At 58.0% G+C, this 14,087-nt stretch overlaps 2 protein-coding genes across 8 annotated transcripts in view; one reads left to right on the forward strand and one right to left on the reverse strand.

The window, feature by feature from the left end:
• Positions 1 to 471: 471 nt before the first annotated feature.
• On the forward strand, positions 472 to 4,466 carry HSD3B7 (hydroxy-delta-5-steroid dehydrogenase, 3 beta- and steroid delta-isomerase 7). 6 transcript variants are annotated; one of them, XM_054455667.1, is made up of 7 exons: positions 501 to 616; positions 972 to 1,143; positions 1,368 to 1,523; positions 1,742 to 1,850; positions 1,924 to 2,023; positions 2,159 to 2,321; positions 3,087 to 4,466. In XM_054455667.1, the coding sequence occupies exons 2-7, from the start codon at positions 978 to 980 to the stop codon at positions 3,500 to 3,502; spliced, it is 1,110 nt and encodes a 369-aa protein (XP_054311642.1). In that variant the 5' UTR covers positions 501 to 616; positions 972 to 977; the 3' UTR covers positions 3,503 to 4,466. The 6 variants fall into 6 exon arrangements, with proteins under 6 accessions (XP_063510340.1, XP_063510341.1, XP_054311642.1 ...); XM_054455665.2 differs by having other exon boundaries at positions 510 to 616; positions 976 to 1,143; XM_054455668.2 differs by having other exon boundaries at positions 534 to 616; positions 972 to 1,266.
• A 108-nt stretch (positions 4,467 to 4,574) lies between these two features.
• The window catches only part of STX1B (syntaxin 1B), a 43,692-nt gene continuing 34,179 nt past the window's right edge, over positions 4,575 to 14,087 (reverse strand). For both annotated transcript variants that reach the window (XM_063654269.1, XM_054455664.2), the window contains exons 6-11: positions 12,798 to 12,871; positions 12,260 to 12,368; positions 11,992 to 12,065; positions 8,648 to 8,785; positions 8,431 to 8,541; positions 4,575 to 8,202 (exon numbers count right to left, since the gene is read on the reverse strand). In XM_063654269.1, the coding sequence (XP_063510339.1) occupies positions 8,122 to 8,202; positions 8,431 to 8,541; positions 8,648 to 8,785; positions 11,992 to 12,065; positions 12,260 to 12,368; positions 12,798 to 12,871 (587 nt within the window). In that variant the 3' untranslated portion in view covers positions 4,575 to 8,121. The remainder of the gene's footprint in view (positions 8,203 to 8,430; positions 8,542 to 8,647; positions 8,786 to 11,991; positions 12,066 to 12,259; positions 12,369 to 12,797; positions 12,872 to 14,087) is intronic.

The raw sequence follows: 14,087 nt of genomic DNA on the forward strand, positions 1-14,087 counted from the left end.
TTTGGGCAGGAACGAGGGGTTGGGGGTGGAGGGCACGGAGGGTTGGGCAAGATGAAGAGAGGGAAAAGTGGGTACCTGAAGTGTGGGGCAGGTAAAGGGGCCTTCAGGCAAGAGCCCAGACCTGCAGAGGCCCCGAGACTGTCTCGGACCCCCTGACAGGCTGCAGCAGCCACACCCGAACCAGGAATACCCCACCAGTGCCCGCCAGGGCGGTGCCAAGGTCAGGCCTCCCCTTCCTACAATCGCAGCTGCGGCTGGGCCTCCGGCCTCCTGGGAAGCCCAGCAGGAGGGAAGGCCTGAGGTCACACTCTGGGATGAGGTCACTGCTGGCTCCACCCACAGCCCCAGACCCCTTCAGCCCACTCTGCAAGTTCGAGCTTCATCCCCGCAAGTTCTCCGCTGGACACGGATGCCAGTAGAGCACACAGCGGCCGCCAGGGGGCGCCTTGGGGCAAGAGTGGTGGGGGTTGTGGCTGGGCGGGTCTGTGTTCCTGGAATGGGGCAGGAGTGAGAAGGAGGAGCCAGCGGAAGGGGACGGTGTGCGGGCCGGCCAGCCCTGGACGAAAGAAGAGGGCCCCTCCGGACCAGTCTGGGCACCCTGGGACAGCGGCTGCAGGTAGGCAGAGGCGCTGCCGGTGCCCAGGTGGCCTTTCCCTCCATCCGGCCCCTCCCACCTTCCTATAACCTTCCCTCCACCTCCCTCAACTCCTGGCCTCCCCAGCCTTTTACTGCCTTCAAATCTCTCTCCCTAAACCCTGACCCCTTCCTGCACCCCAAGCCCATCCCTCTCTCCATAACTCAGCCATCAGCAGGGGCAGACGGCAGGTGGCCTGGTTGCTGCAGCTCCCAGGATCAGCTCTGCCCTCCCCCCAAACGCCAGCCTCGTCACCGCTCCAGGGCACCTCCAGCAGTAACAGGTGGTTGCGGCAGGTGGCAGCCAGCCCCTGGGTGAGCCAAGGTCTCTTCCCCAGCCAGGCATGGCCGACTCTGCACAGGCCCAGAAGCTGGTGTACCTAGTCACAGGGGGCTGCGGCTTCCTGGGAGAGCACGTGGTGCGAATGCTGCTGCAGCGGGAGCCCCGGCTCGGGGAGCTGCGGGTCTTTGACCGACACCTGGGTCCCTGGCTGGAGGAGCTGAAGACAGGTTCTTGTTGGGGGAGCTTGTGGTGAAGAGGGTGTGGACACTTCCCCAACCCTTCCCAAGCTGGGATCCCCACCCCTGCAGTGGAACAGATGATGCTGGTTTCTGTCCACATGGATGGGTCGAGTGAGTCACATTGGGAACGTGACTCCAGGGTGGAAGATGAACCCAGCCTCTGGCCTCTGGCCCCAGCTCTGACATGGCCTGTGTCCTCCAACCCCGGCCAGGGCCTGTGAGGGTGACTGCCATCCAGGGGGATGTGACCCAGGCCCATGAGGTGGCAGCAGCTGTGGCTGGAGCCCATGTGGTCATCCACACGGCTGGGCTGGTAGACGTGTTTGGCAGGGCCAGTCCCGAGACCATCCATGAGGTCAACGTGCAGGGTGAGGAGCCCTGGACACTCCTGGCCATCTTGCCTGTTTGTTCCCCACTCTGTCTTTGGCCTTGACCTCCTGTGACTCCCCTGGGACAAGTTGTCCTCTTGACAGCCCTGCCCCCGCCTCCCCTGACCTGTCATGGTTTTCCCTGGACTTGGGATGGGGAGGAGGAAGATGCAGAGAGGGAGGAAGCTGCAGCCTGGATACGCCCCCTCCTCTGCCAGGCACACGGAACGTGATCGAGGCTTGTGTGCAGACTGGAACACGGTTCCTGGTCTACACCAGCAGCATGGAAGTTGTGGGGCCTAACACCAAAGGTCACCCCTTCTACAGGTGAGTGGCAGGCCCTCTTGTCCTCTAAGAGCCCATTTCCCTGAGCATTGAGTCTTCCTTCTCCTCCCACCAGGGGCAACGAAGACACCCCATACGAAGCAGTGCACAGCCACCCCTATCCTTGCAGCAAGGCCCTGGCCGAGTGGCTGGTCCTGGAGGCCAACGGGAGGAAGGTGAGCCCAGAAAAAGGAGGCGCAGAGATGGGGCTCCTGCCCTGCACACCCCCTTACCCCGCCAGCCCAAGGAGGCCGGGGCCGAGAGCAAGCTGTCGGGTCCCAGGTCTCAGCAGTGCCTGCCTTTGCCACCAGGTCCATGGGGGGCTGCCCCTGGTGACGTGTGCCCTTCGTCCCACGGGCATCTACGGTGAAGGCCACCAGATCATGAGGGACTTCTACCGCCAGGGCCTGCGCCTGGGAGGTTGGCTCTTCCGGGCCATCCCGGCCTCTGTGGAGCATGGCCGGGTCTATGTGGGTGAGGACTGGGCTAGGCAGGGGGAGGCTGAGAATATGGCAGGAGGACTTGCTCTAGAAGGGGGCAGGACCCACATGGCCCTGGGAGAGAAGTGTGGACTCTGGCTAGAAAAATATGGTCTATACATGGGCCAGGGTAGACTGTGATTGTGTGTCTCCACAGCCTGCAGACAATACAGGATCCATGCAAGTTGGGACATTAAAAAGTGTATCATAGGCTACAGAGAAGATTGCAGCTATGGAAGCAGCCATTCCCCAGGAGAGGAGAGGAGAGGGACAGTGTCTACACAGCACTAAAAGGGCTGGGTTCAGTGGCTCGCATCTATAATCCCAGCACTTTAGGAGGCTGAGGCGGGAGGATGGCCTGAGCCCAGGAGTTGGAGGCTGCAGTGAGCTATGACCGCACCACTGCACTCCAGCCTGGATGACAGAGAGAGACCCTGTCTCTAAAACTTTTTTTAAAGGACGTGGCATCTACACAGGGAATAAGGTCACCTGCCACTCCATTCTGCAGTTCCCAAGCCTCTCAGGGCCCACCACGCAGGTCCTGGCTTCTCCATCCTCTCCCCAGGTTCTTTGCAGATGCAGGCTGGCCCAGGAGAGCAAGTGACTACCAGGGCGAGGGAGAAGGCAGCCTTTCCCAGGCTGCTGTGGGGATGTGGGCGGCAACTACCTGGGCCCAAAGAGGGGGTGGCCTAGGAGAGCAGCCTCGATGTGGTGTTGCAAGGGCACTCGGGTGTGTCCGTCTCTCTTCCGCCACCGGCAGGCAATGTTGCCTGGATGCACGTGCTGGCAGCCCGGGAGCTGGAGCAGCGGGCAGCCCTGATGGGCGGCCAGGTATACTTCTGCTACGATGGATCGCCCTACAAGAGCTACGAGGATTTCAACATGGAGTTCCTGGGCCCCTGCGGACTGCGGCTGGTGGGCACCCGCCCACTGCTGCCCTACTGGCTGCTGGTGTTCCTGGCTGCCCTCAATGCCCTGCTGCAGTGGCTGCTGCGGCCGCTGGTGCTCTACGCACCCCTGCTGAACCCCTACACGCTAGCCGTGGCCAACACCACCTTCACCGTCAGCACCGACAAGGCTCAGCGCCATTTCGGCTATGAGCCCCTGTTCTCGTGGGAGGATAGCCGGACCCGCACCATTCTCTGGGTACAGGCTGCTACGGGTTCAGCCCAGTGACGGTGGGGCTGGGGCCTGGAGGCCCATTACAGCGCATCCACCCAGGTCCCGAGCCCTCACATCCTGGATGGGAAGGGACAGCTGCATTCCAGAGCGGGAGGCAGGGCTCTGGGGCCAGAATGGCTGTCCTTGTCCTAGAGCCCTCCACATTTTCTTTTTCTTTTTTGAGACAGGGTCTTGCTCTGTCACCCAGACTGGAGTGCAGTGGCGTGATCATAGCTCATTGCACCCTCAACCTCCTGGGTTCAAGCAATCCTCCTGCCTCAGCCTCCTGAACAGCTGGGACCACAGGTGCACGCCACCACACCTGGGTTTTTTTTTTTTTTTAGAGACAGGGTCTCACTATATTGCCCAGGCTGGTCTTGAACTCCTGGGCTCAAGTGATCTTCCCACCTGGGCCTCCCAAAGCGCTGGAACTACAAGTGTGAGCCACCGCGCCCAGCCCAAGCCCTCCACATTTTCAATCCAGGAGCCTTGAGTTTGTGTTGTGTCCTGACGCCTCCAAGTTCTAGGGCCGTCAGGACACAAGGGCAGGGTTTGGGGACAGAGTGTCCTTCCTCTGTCCTCTCACCCCAGTCCTGATGGCCGCTTGGTGAGTGGCTGGTGTCCTGGTGACCTGCCCCAGCTCTCTTCTGGCTTTCTGAGCAGGAAGCAAGCAGAGGCTCCACAGGCTTACGCTGCTCTCCTGACATCCACATGCAACCCTCGGTGCAGAGTGCAGAGGCGGCTCTGGTTCCTCCAGCCACCTCAGTCCCTCTTTGGGAGGTGATGTTCCCATTGTTTTTCAAAGGCCTCACCTTCAACCATCTGTCTTAGAATTCCCCTCTGGAGGGCTATGGCCTCCCTGCGCTTTCACTTCCCACCTCTCTACCTAAGTTCCTTCCCGGCACATCGCCAGCCCTGGGTCTGGGGATGTCCCCAATGCTGTACCTGGCTGACCCCGGATTAAAAGCCTCATCCACGACCGTGTCCATCTGTCTGTCCAGCTCTAACTCCCGCCCCCCCACCCCATGTCTGCCTCCCCACGGCGCCCATCCCACGTGGGGACAGAAGGAAGTGAGCACACGGCACACCCGCTGTTGGATTGGTTGCTATTTCTCCCGTCCCACAGGGCCCAACCTGGCCCAGGGTGGGGTGGGGGGCTCTGGGGACAGGACATGCAGGGCGGAAGGTGGGGGGGGGCAGGATTTTCCTGTGTTTTATCCATTTGCAAGTTGGTCACCAATAGAGAGAAATGGGACTCTGAGGGCTAACAGGAGAGGGCGGCCTGGCTCTGGGCCCCAGCCAGGCCTCAGGAGTCCTGTCCCCTCTGGGAAGGGGAGGGGGAGAGCTCTAGAAACCAACGGAGAAACAGAGAAGGGGGCAGGGCTCATGTCAGCAAACACGGCTACATCACATGACACGCCAGCAACACAGAAACACACGCCAACGCACACGGCTGCACAGCGGGCAGGGGCGGTTAGGGGAAAGGGAGCCGGGGCCACCCATCTTGTCCTCTGTGGGGCGGGCTGGGGGGCTGGGTGAATGCATAGAACACGTCATGTGTACACGCTCAGGGCGTGGCAAGAGCGTGCGTCGACCCACGGGTATGGGATGGACACGCAGTGTGCTTCGTGAGTGGTGGGAACAGGGAGGAGGGGGAAGAGGGGCACTGAGCCCTGGCCAGGCCCGGGACCACCCGCAGGGCACACGTGGGGCACACGTGGGCTCAATGGTTGCAGGCGCCTGGGCAGGTGGCACACATTTGTCCGAGAACATGCAAAAGACACCAGCCCCCAGACAACATGCCAGGACGCACACAGACAGCAGCCAACAAGCAGGCACATCATAGGATGCGGGGGACGCATAGAAAGTCAGGGCACAGCAGATCCTTAGAGACCCCCTGGTCCACCTGAGGCCCAGAGATGGGCAGCTGTGGGCCCAATGCCACTCCAGGTGGGGGGAGTGGTGCCCCAGCCACGCTGCAATCCTTCTCCTGTGGCCCCAAGGCCATGGGACTTCCGGAAACACCTGGGCTGAATGGGGGTCCTGTCCAGGTGGCCGGAAGAGGGGACTGGGGGCTGGGGCCTGCTCTGACGTCTCCCAAGCAGCCCGAGATGGGAGCAGGAGGGCCGCGACCAGACTTGGGGCAGACTTCCTGTCCTGCAGAGGGGCGTTCTGGGAAGGGACAGGCAGGCCCCCAGCTCAGGACAGCCCACCTGGGGTTACGCACGTGGCCACACTGACACACACACAGGACAAGGGAGAGCTCGGCTGTCTGAGCTCGGGTAGAGGTGGAGGGGTACTGTGTTCTGGGAGGTCACATCTGTTTGGCCACATGCACACACAATGCACACACACACAATGTACACACACACATACAGTGCACACACACGTACGCTTCACATGACCTGGGACCCTGGGGTCCGCACACACACACCGAGTCCCTCGCCTGTGCACACATAAGCCCCATGCCAGGGCATGGCACATTTGTGTACTTGTGTGTTCACCTTTCATGATCCTGGGCCACGGAGCGGGGACCTCTAACACTGTCCTTTCTCCCACGCACCACCTACCTGCCACCAAACCCACAAATTGTGCCTGTGCTGGCTATACAACAGGGGAGGCGCTAGCCCCTTCCTCACACTGGAAATCCAGGCCTGTGTACCCCTCAGTCACACCCTGGTGTGGGGAGCAGCCTGAGGGTTCAGCAGGAGAGGTGTCGGGGGTGGGTCTCAGGACCCAGCCCACCCTGAGTGGCCACTGCCACACTGGCCACTCCAGTACGTCTGAAATAAACAGTTCCCCAAACCCGAGTTCCCTGAGGCAGAGCCCAGAGCATCCGATGGGGCAGTGGGGGACACACAGTCCTCTCCCAGGTCCGAGGCGGGTGTGTGAGGAAGGGGTCGTGTCCTGATCTTTGATCTGTGCAGGGAAGTCCTTGGCATCTTGCCTCATCAGTAACATTCCTACAAGTAGCCCTTTCCTTCCAGGAGGCATTCGTGTGATACCCGCACCCATGCCAGCATGCATGATTTGTGTCCGGTATGGCCCCTGCCCGGGGCCACCTCAGCCTTGCCACGTGTGAGCACACTGAGGGGTACCAGCTTCCAGGGGCTCGGGGCTATGCTGGGCAGAGACATGGAGGAAGATGAGAATCTAGGTGTGAGTGTGCAGAGCCCTGAGGCTGGGCAGGCAGGAAGCTCTGGCTGCACAATGATGTAGCCATGTGAGTGGCCACACTGGCACTGGGCAGCACCTCTGGGGAGAGGGGCAGGGCAAGGACAACTGGAGAGACAAACCCGGATGGGGCCACATCCTTAGAAGTGTGTGTGCATGCACGTGTGTGTGTGTGTGTAATACGCAGGGCAGAAACACACCACGTAGGTCAGGCAGGGCAGAAACACATTATGTAGGCCAGGCGTGGTGGCCCAGGCCTGTAATACCAGCACTTAGGGAGGCCAAGGTGGGCGGATCACCTGAGGTCAGGAGTTCGAGACCAGCCTGGCCAACGTGTCAAAACCTCATCTCTACTAAAATTCAAAAATTAGCCGGGCGTGGTGGCTGGTGCCTGTAATCCCAGCTACTTGGGAGGCTGAGGCATGAGAATCGCTTGAGTCAGGGAGGCACAGGTTGCAGGTGAGCTGAGATCGCACCACTGCACTCCAGCCTGGGTGACAGAGCAAGACTCCGTCTCAAAAACAAAAAAAAAAAGTAAAAAGCACACCATGTAGAGAGCCCCTGACACACACACACATGCACACACACGCATGCCACACACACACAGCTGCATTCTAGGTAGCAAGAAATACACATTTCTGTGCCCTCCCAAAACAGGTGTCCAGTCCACAGTGTGGAGGGCTCTATCTGAGAAGACCTATCAACACTTCAGGCACATCCTGGACACACACACACACACACACACACACATGCACACCCTCCTGGGACACGCCGCAGCCCCTGGGGTAACAAAGACATGGGGTGTCTGCCATGGCCTGTGTGTACCTGGGCCTCCCTGGATCCTCTGAGAATGTGAGTGTGAGTCCACACACACCACCTGCCTGGTTTGTAGCAGACACAAAGGGCTCAGGTATCAGTGGCTTTGTTGCTGTTGCATTAGGTTCAAACACTCAAACACAAAATTCCATGTACACAAACGGTGTGTCCACAGATCTGTGGTCTCATGCACACACACACACTGTTCACAGAGGACAGAGAGGGCGTGATGGGCTGCTGTGTTACACTTGGCTGCAGTCTACACAACAGCCCCGGTGAAGGGGGAAGCTCAGACCACGCACACACACCCAAGGTGGGGGTGGGGGGGTGCTCTGGTGCATCACACACATCACACGCACACGCACGCTGGGGTGTCCACACGTCTCGAGCATGTGCCGGCGGCATGCATGTTGGTTTGCATGTGTAATCACGCCTGCTGCGATCTACGTGCGGGGGCGGGGGGGGTCCATGGCCCGGTGAGGTCCAGGGACACCAGGGTCTGCCGTGGGGGTGGAGGAGGGGTGGGGCTGCCTGGGTCTGTTTCGGGGGTGAGCCTGGAGCAGGGGATGGAGTGAAAGGGGTGGTGGGGGTATTGCTCCCGATGTGGTGGCGGAAGGGTCTGGGAGAGAGAAGGGTGGGGGGGCCTACAAGCCCAGTGTCCCCCCAATGGATGACGCCAAGACCACCCCCAGCACCACACAGCAAATGATGATCATGATTTTCTTCTGCAGCAGAAAGAGGAGTGAGACAGGGAGACAGTGAGAGAGACCGACACATGGACAGATGCAGGGACAGACGGGGCAGAGGGTGGCAGGGAGAAGAGGGGAGAGAAAACAGAAACAGGAAGAGGTCAGAGCCAGAGATAAGGCCTCCCGCCCGCTGCCATCACTCACCTCAGCCCGGGCTCAGCCTTGGGCTCCCCCGCCTACCCCCAGGCCGCCTGCCCCGCTCACCCTCCGGGCCTTGCTCTGATATTTCACTGCTTTCTTGGTGTCAGACACAGCTCGCTCCACGTAGTCCACAGAATGTTCCACGTTGTACTCGATGCGGTCAATCATCTCTCCCTGCAGACAGAGGAGACACGCACAGGGAGGGATGGGGGCTGGGCTGTAAGAGGGGACCTCAGGCCCAGGGAGGCTCCCAGAGTGGCATGGGTGGCAGAGCCAGTACCTGGCTCTCTACAAGCATGGCCATGTCCACAAACATATCGTGCAGCTCGCGGATGCTGGTCTCCAGCTTGATGATCTCATTGTGCCTCGTCTCAATCTCATTCAGTGCCTGCTTCGTCATCTGTGAGTCCATTTTGATCTAGGGCGACGAGGGAGAGAGCTACGATCACCCTTCCCCGCCATGAGCGCCTCCACCACAGTGGAGTGGCCAGGGTCAAATTCGGTGTCATTTACTAGCTGAAACCTTAGGCACATTATTTACCTGCTCTTGGCCTCAGTTTCCCCACCTAGAAAATGTGGATCATAACACTGCCCACCTCACAGGGTGGTTGTGAAGACTGAGTGAGTTAATATGTGCACATCGGTCAGGCACGATGGCTCACGCCTGTAATCCCAGCACTTTGGGAGGTGGGTAGATCACCTGAGGTCAGGAGTTTGAGACCAGCCTGGCCAACACGGTGAAACCTCGTCTCTACTAAAAATATAAAAATTAGCCTGGTGTGGTGGTGGGCACCTGTAATCACTGCTACTCGGGAGGCTGAGGCAGGAGAATTGCTTGAACCCGGGGGGACAGAGGTTGCAGTGAGCCGAGATCACGCCACTGCACTCCAGCCTGGGCAACAAGAGTGAAATTCCATCTCAAAAAAAAAAAAGAGTCAGGGCTGGGCACGGTAGGTAGCTCACGCCTGTAATCCCAGAACTTTGGGAGGCCGAGGAGGGTGGATCATGAGGTCAGCAGACCAAGACTATCCCGGCTAATGCGGTGAAACCCTGTCTCTACTAACAATACAAAAAATTAGCCGGGCATGGTGGCGGGCGCCTGTAGTCCCAGCAACTTGGGAGGCTGAGGCAGGAGAATGGCATGAACCCGGGAGGCGGAGCTTGCAGTGAGCCAAGATTGCGCCACTGCACTCCAGCCTGAGCCACAGAGCGAGACTCCTTCTCAAAAAAAAAAAAAGAGTCAGTAGGGAGAGGCTTGTAACCCCAGCACTCTGGGAGGCCAAGGCAGGAGGATCACTTGAGCCCGGGAGTTTGAGGCCAGCCTGGGCAACATAGTGAGACTTTGTTTCTATCAAAAAAAAAAAAAAAAGGAAATTAGCTGGGCATGGTGGCGCCTGTAGTCCCAGCTACTCAGGAAACTGAGGCAGGAGGATTGCCTGACCCCAGGAGGTCGAGGCTGCAGTGAGCTATGATTGCTTCACTTCACTCCAACATGGGCCACAGAGTGAGACCATGCCAAAAAAAAAAAAAAAAAACAGCCAGTGGGGAAGAAACTGCGACCCACAGTCAGATATGCCTCCTCTCCACAAACACTCAGCCTCAGCCAGGTGACTCACTTCCCAAATTACTCACTGTTCTTACCACATTGCGCCATTCCTCTGCTCTACAGCCTGCCATGGCTCCCCACTACCCAAGGCTCCACACCTTCCCTTCAGCAGTCAAGGCCCAGACTCCCTCTCCCCTCATCTCCTGCTCATCCTATGACCATTCTATAAGCCAAAATCATCCAATAGCTGTTTGGACAGTGTTCAGTCTCCCTGTCTTTTTTTTTTTTTTTTTTTGGTTTTTGTTCTTTGTTGAGACAAGTTCTTGCTCTGTCGCCTAGGCTGGAGTGCAGTGGTGCTATCATAGCTCACTGCAGCCTTGACCTCCTGTACTCAGGCAATCCTTCCACCTCAGCCACCCCAGTAGCTGGGACCACAGGCACACGCCACCATGCCTGGCTAATTAAAGCAGGTTTCACCATAGAACTGATTTACCTACATTAAAAGAAATTGTTTTTTAAATCAAAAAAACATTTTTTTTGTAGAGATGGGGGTCTCACTTTGTTGCCCAGGCTGGTCTATGAACTCCTGGGCTCAAGCCATCCATCCACCTTGGCCTCCCAAAATGCTGGGATTACAGATGTGAGCCACCACACCGGGCTGCTCAATGCATTTTCAACAAAGATCAGTTCTCCAAATAACAATGAGCTGAAAACTTTTAAGACAGTCATAGCGCACCCTTTAAACCTGGTCTAGAACCCTTAACCAGAGTCATTTTGCCACCAGAAACAGAAATGGAGAAAGGAGTGGGAAGGCTGGGGCAAAAGTCCACTGAGAGAAACAAGAACTAGGTTCGGGGAAAGCCCATCCTTTCTTTCTTTCTTTCTTTCTTTTTTTTTTTTTAAGAGACAGAGTTTTCTCTTGTTGCCCAGGCCAGAGTGCAGTGGCAAGATCTTGGCTCACTGCAACCTCCGCCTCCCAGGTTCAAGTGATCCTCCTGCCTCAGCCCCCTAGTAGCTGGGATTACAGGCACATGCCACCATGCCCGGCTAATTTTTGTACTTTTAATAGAGACAGAGTTTTGCCATGTTAGCCAGGCTGGTCTCGAACTCCTGACCTCAGGTGATCTACCTGCCTTGGCCTTCCAAAGTGCTGGGATCACAGGCATGAGCCACTGGGCCCGGCCAGCCCATCCTTTCGTATGTAAAAGGACAAGGGCAGCACAGGCGGCAAAACCTAAGCAAAACTAAAACTTGTTTAAAAAAAAAATCTTCAAAATGTAGGCAAATTAGGCTGGGTTCGGTGGTTCACGTCTGTAATCCCAGCACTTTGGGAGGCTGAGGCAGGCAGATTGCTTGAGCCCAGCAGTTTGAGACCAGCCTGGGCAACAGAGGAAGACCCCCCATCTCTACAAAAAAAGTTTTTTTAGGCTGAGTTGGTGGGCCCCTGTAATCCCAGCTACTCGGAAGGCTGGGGCAGGAGAATCGCTTGAACACAGGAGGCGGAGGTTGCAGTGAGCTGAAATCTCGCCACTGTACTCCAGCATGGGTGACAAGAGCAAAACTCCGTCTTGAAGAAAAAAAAAAAGAAAAAAAGTTTTTTTTAATTTAAAAAAATTTCTTTTAATGTAGGCAAATCAGTTCTCTGGTGAAACGACTTGCTTCAGTAGCAGAGTATGTTGTGTATCCTAGGGCTCGAGAGTTCTGACTCTGAAACTAGACAGGATTCAAGTCCTGGCCCTCCCCCTCGCTCTGAGATCTTGCCAAGTGATTTCATCTCTCTGGGCCAGTTTTCCTCATCTGTGAAATGGGGTTTCCTCGAAGGGGATGTGTGAGTATTAAATGAGTTGGTGGGTGAATGTGAAGATGGAAAGTGCTTAGAACAGTGCCTGGCACACGAACGACTCCGTCATCTGATGGGGGTGCCTTCCTGCTCCACTCCCATGGAATTCCCCAGTTCCCGGCTCAGGCTTCCCGCTGCTCATTTTTCCAGGGTGGACTTAGGACCTTAGTTCAACCTGAACTTAGGGAGGGGAGGCAAAAATTTTCCAAAAACAGAGCCCGCCCCACCCGCGGCTCACGTCATCTGTGAAGATGGCCAGCTTCCCGCTCTCCAGCATGTCTTCCAGTTCTTCGTTGGTGGTGGTCCTTCCAGCTGCGGGAAGAAAGGACTCCCTGCTCAGGGGCTGGGACAGCCTGGGGACCTGAGGTGGGGTGATGGGACGGGGACCCGGGGCCCACCCTCCCACGCCGCCTTAAGGCAGGGGCTCCCTCCAGAGAGGAAATGCCTGGAAGGGGGCTTGGGCAGCCTCAAGGAGTTTGGGGTCCTGGGGTGGGGGGCACACGCACTGATCTCCAGTTGCCGCTGGATCCGGTCCTTGCAGCGGTCCCGGTACTTGGACTGGGTCGCGTTATATTCGGTCATTACCTCCACGAACTTCCGGGACAGTGTGGAGTGCTACGGTGGGGGTGGGAGGACAGACGGATCAGGGAGGTAGTCAGGGATCAGGGAGGGAGTCAGGGAGCAGAGACCGAGGCAGGTGAGGAGGCAGTGCATGGGCGGAATAAGGAGGACGCGCTGAATTAGTTTACGGTCCCTTCTTCAGCTCGGGCCGTGATCCCAAACCCTGACAAGTTCATGGTTCCCTACCCGCCCGGTACCCCCATCTTAGGCCAACACCAGCTAGACACTGCTACTGCGCTGAGATGCGGCTCGACCCCGCCCTCCCCGAGAGCCCCGCCCGCCTCTAGCCTCGCCCCCAGAGCCCCGCCCCAGCCCTCCCTGACCACGCCCCCGCCGGTGCTTGGCCCTGGCCCGCCAGCCTCCAGCCTGGGCTCCTCCCGAGCCGGGTCCCGGCCCGACCCCCACTGGGCTGCCGCCTCCTACCTGGGTCTTGCGGATGCGCAGGTCCGCGGAGGAACGGTTCAGCCCCTCCTCCTGTTCAATGCTTTGCTCGATCGCTGCGGGAGAGAGGACGCAGCGATGGGCGGGAGACCCAGGGCACATGGGGCGGGGGTCCGGGGCGTACGAATGGTCAACACCCCGCGGCAGCGCCAGGCCCGGGGAGAAACGTCATCCCCAGGGCGAGTGCGGGCAGCGGTGCCCTAGGGTGGTGTTAGGAGCCAGCAGATAAACGGACGAACAGACGTTTGAAGGGGTTCCGAAGGCCGGCAGGAAGGGATACTGAGGGTCAGAGGGTCACCAGACAGAAGGGGGCTATTTGTTCTAGTGGCAGAACTGGGTCTTGGAAAGTCGCATCAGTGGTAACTCCTGTCCAACTCCATGAGGGGGTGCCGGCCCAGCCCGCGTGAAGGGGCCATGTATGTGGGGTGCTCCCTACTTCCTACAGCCTCTGGATAGGGGGCAAGAACGCAGCCTGCGTTTTTCTGATGGAAGGCAGTCACCTCCAGGTGGATCAGGTTCTAGTGGCCCCTCTTTCCCTGGGGAATTCAAGGGCAAACACGTGGATATTCCAAGGGAGAAAGCAGCCCTCTCCCTGCCCTGCAAGGTGATCCCCGATCCGGGAATTCCCACTTCTGAAGGATGTTCTGGAAAAGTGCAGATTAACTGAGATTCCTACTTCTGGATCAAGCACTCCTGACATTATCATTCCGATTTTCTAAAAAAGAGATTGTGGTAAAATCTACCTTGGTGAGATCAGAAAATGCAGCAGGGATGAATCACCGGCCCTCTCAGACCTCTCCGGCCTCCAGGCCATTCCTGAGAGCCTCACTGCTCCGTTCTGTTGGCAGTGGGGGAGGTACGGGGCCGGATGGCACCCCAAGGCTCCCCCGATTGAGTGACAGCTCTGGCTCAGCAACACGCGGCCCAGGGATATTGGAATCGGCTGGCCCAGATTGGGGCTTGACTGTCAGCCTTGGGGCTGGGGCCAAGTCCGGAGGGAGGGGTCTCTTTGACTTTTTACAACATTCCTGGGAGTTCAGCGATATCAGCTCATGTTTTAGACTAGAAACTCAGTTTCCAATGGGCAAAACCACTCACTCAAGGTCACACCCAAAGCCTGAGCTCATGCCACCAGCTGGAAGAGGATGAAGAGAATCCTCTCTCCTTTCCTGGAGGTCTGAAAGGTCAGCTTCTCTAAACCACTGCCACTTTTCCAGCTTCTTTCTCGGTCTATTCCTGAACCCCTCACCCACAGAGCCCTCCCCAGGGTCT

The sequence above is a fragment of the Pongo pygmaeus genome, chromosome 18 (genome assembly GCF_028885625.2).
Source record: "Pongo pygmaeus isolate AG05252 chromosome 18, NHGRI_mPonPyg2-v2.0_pri, whole genome shotgun sequence".
NCBI lineage: Eukaryota > Metazoa > Chordata > Mammalia > Primates > Hominidae > Pongo > Pongo pygmaeus.